The 3,505-nt window shown below is 37.7% G+C and overlaps 1 protein-coding gene across 1 annotated transcript; it reads right to left on the reverse strand.

The window, feature by feature from the left end:
• Positions 1-345: 345 nt before the first annotated feature.
• LOC145674278 (uncharacterized) lies at positions 346-2,715 on the reverse strand. Its single transcript, XM_081744124.1, has 2 exons — positions 509-2,715; positions 346-367 (listed from the first exon to the last, which is right to left on the reverse strand). The coding sequence occupies exon 1, from the start codon at positions 2,626-2,628 to the stop codon at positions 865-867; it is 1,764 nt and encodes a 587-aa protein (XP_081600250.1). The 5' UTR covers positions 2,629-2,715; the 3' UTR covers positions 346-367; positions 509-864.
• Between the last annotated feature and the right edge of the window lie 790 nt (positions 2,716-3,505).

Below are 3,505 nucleotides of genomic sequence, written 5' to 3' on the forward strand. Positions count from 1 at the left end.
ACAGTTTTTGTTTTGTACACACAAAAAAATTCTGAAACAGAATTTTGTTTTCGTACACAAAAAATTTTTCTGAAAACATTTTTTTTTCGTACACAAAAATTTTCTGAATCAGTTTTTTTTTCGTACACTAAAAATTTTCTGAAACAAAAATTTAGTTTGATTTTTTTTCGTAAAACATTGATTTATTTTACCGGTAAACTGATTCAGAAAAAGAAATTGAAATCGCAGTACAGGAAAAAGAATTTGATTTTAGGATGTGAAATAAAAAACACAGAATCATGTTTTTGTACATTTATTTTTAGCATGTGAAAGAGAATACAGAATTTCTTTTCTTCAAAGGAAGACGTGTCCGTGACGGGTACAAATTCTGTAAAGAGAAAATAAAACATATGAATATACATGGTAATATTTATTTTGTTTCCTGTGAAAGAAGAAAAACAGATTATTAACATCGAACTAACTGATCAAGAGAGAGTGAGGTGAGAAAAGAAACGCAAATGTGACGTACCTGAATTCCTTTTTTTTTTCTCCACGGGTTTCTGCAAGGTGATGTCATCTGAGTTTTGTTTCCGCTGTGGCCTCGTTGAAGCATGTCCCGTGTTGCGTTGATTCTTTGCCCCGTCTTTGGGAGGTGATGTTGGTGGGATTAGGGGAAAATATGGCTGTTATTCTGTTCTGGCTTTTTTATACCCATAGGGCAATGTCTCGTATGTGTCTGGTATTAATCGGCGTTTTTTATAGTTGAAACTGTACTTCTTTTCTTCAGGTTTTGTGACAAGATGATGATCGTGGGTTCTGTAAATTTTGTGCGGCGTGCTAATGGAGATTTTTTCACTCGATTGATTTACGATCATTTGCTCCAGACTATTGAAATTTAACTTTTGACTTGCAGTATAATTGAGTGTGAATCCACGAATTTTGCATACATAACTGGTTGATTTCGTGTCGGGGTTGTAGATTTCCAAGGCGTACTGTTTTGGGCCACCAGACACGAATTTTTTTAATGTATGCTTTTGGTCCAATTGATTCCAGTTCATTTGACATTGAACCAAGAAATACTTCTGGTTCTATTGTGGGCTGTGATGGTCGCTGCGTGAATATCACTGAATCTGTATCGAAATATAGCACTCTTTCTTGCAGCAGTTCTAAATATTTGTAGAGTTCCAGACGAGCTTGACACGTTGTAAATGCTCCAAGGACAACATTAGCATTGTTATTTTGTACTGGAACATCATCTTCATACTGCCAATAAAGGTATAACATCGAATCGTTAACAGGTAAAATTTGGTTGACTTTTATATCTGGAGCAGTTAATTTCTGATACAGTTCTTTGGGGTCGTTAATGATGGTCGTTTGGCTGAAATTGTCTCTTATAGCGAGTCGTCCCCAGAAGGCATTCAAACAGAGTTTTGCAAGACTACGACGTGCTGAATTTGTCATTATATTTGCTGCATCTAAAGTTATGCCTTCCCGTTGTTGTACCACTTGGATATACTGCTGCTTTTCTTCTTCGGTGACGCAATTGGTAGGCCAACCAGAAGCTTCCAGCTTAGATTTCAAAAATGTGTTAATGTATTCGCTGAATAATCCGCCAGTCTTGGTTTCTGGATCATATACGGTGATGTCGTAATCCCAAATTTCGTAAATTTCAATGACTTGATACCCAAGTTCAATGGCTTTTTGAATTTCATAGGACACCCACGTTCCTGTTAGACTTCGTTCACTGTCCGAATGTGTACATTCAGAATCTTGATTTAATGCTGTGGCACAGGCAGCACAAAGTGGAAACAACAACTTCTTATTTGAGCGAAATGGCAGTACTGGATGAAACACATTTCTGCTAGGCAAGATCTTCAACTTGACTAATCCGTTGACATCTTGAATGTCGGGCATTTCTGGATCTCCCTGTAGATATATTCGTGGATGCCCTATTGGATACCGTCCACATTTATTCACATAAGGATACAGGGAGACGATATCCAAGAATTTTATTTCTTCGCCTTCATTTTCATTTGCGACGTGGTACAATTTAATGGCATTAACACGGCCACCATAGAAGCTGTCTCTTGGATTTAATGGTGTCTTATTAGTATAAGGATGTGTGCTTAAAGAAGAGGCCAATGCTGGATTGGATTTTAACACTTGACGAAATTCACATTCCCACATTTCATGTACTTTATATCCCATGGATCGTAATAATTTCATTTTACGCTGTGTTCTCTCGTAGCGATAGTTCATTGTTTCTTCGGAGTTCTCATAAATGGGTTGATCACGGCCTGTAGGGACACATAGAGGACAGCCGTGGAATCTGCACCCTTCAAATTCATACACGTGTTTCTCTTTAGTGTCAGGATCTTGGTAGTAACCGTCCAGATGAAAACCAGCAACATAAACTTCTTTTCCTCTCGCAGCATGTTGAATTGAATGACCCTCTTTTTCCTCCATGTAGGCAAGCCACTGCAAAGCAATCCGTGACTGATTGTTTCTGTGACGATATCCACGTGCAGGGAGAATGCTAATAGTATTAGGTTTTAAGAAATTTCGTCGAAATACTAAATTGCACGCACTCGCCAAAGTGATAGCCTCCAGGAAAGGATTGACGTGAGTTTCTTGTTCAAAAGTGGTCATGAAAGATATACAAGCCAATCGAAGTACGTTGACGTCCTGGATACAATAGTTTACCAATTCTTTTTGGAAAATAAACGTATCGTTCTGGTGTTCGTTATACCATGTCATGAATTTTTCTCGTTCATCCACTTTCATTTCATCTGCACCATAATAATGGATGTCCGGTAATTTTCCCACATACGTTTGATTTGCAGCAGTATTAAAAAAGTGTGGAAAATATCCTTTGGTCGCTGGTAAATGAAATGCCTTGGATAATTTACTTAAAGCCATTGGCATGAAATTTAAGGAGTCAATAAACGATAAGTGATTCACTTTCATGCTTAAAATTTTTGCTCCGTTCAAGATCAAAGTAGGTTTCAATTCATGTTCTTCCACTAAAGATTTAAGAATAAAATGACCATCATATCCCTTACAGTTATGTGCCAAAGATACAATAAGTTTGATGCTGGGTCGTGGTTGACGTAAATACGCAAGAAAGGCATTGATCGGATCATCTTGAAAAATATGTTCTCGCTGTCCACAAACTTCACACGGATGATGTATATCCTCATCTTGAACACAGTTGTAACATACTTGTTGGGCCACCAGTAAATTGGGCTTATGAATGAACGTGTCTTCATCGAAGAAAGTATCCTGTGTGGCTTCGATATCATAGAAGACAATCATAGCTTTCTTGGCATGTAACACTGATGGAACTCCAGGTTTTAATTGAGTCGTATCAGGCTTCATGTAGCATTGGTGGGTAGACGTAACATGTTTATGGCACACATTACAAAAATAATCAGTACAATCATGTTTTCTTTCCCCTGTATGGACAAACGAATAAATGCGTAGACATTTGGCACACTGTTTCACCATCTTGCATATTGGTTGGCCT

The sequence above is a fragment of the Thermobia domestica genome, chromosome 17 (assembly GCF_964235325.1).
Source record: "Thermobia domestica chromosome 17, izTheDome1.hap1.1, whole genome shotgun sequence".
Lineage (NCBI taxonomy): Eukaryota > Metazoa > Arthropoda > Insecta > Zygentoma > Lepismatidae > Thermobia > Thermobia domestica.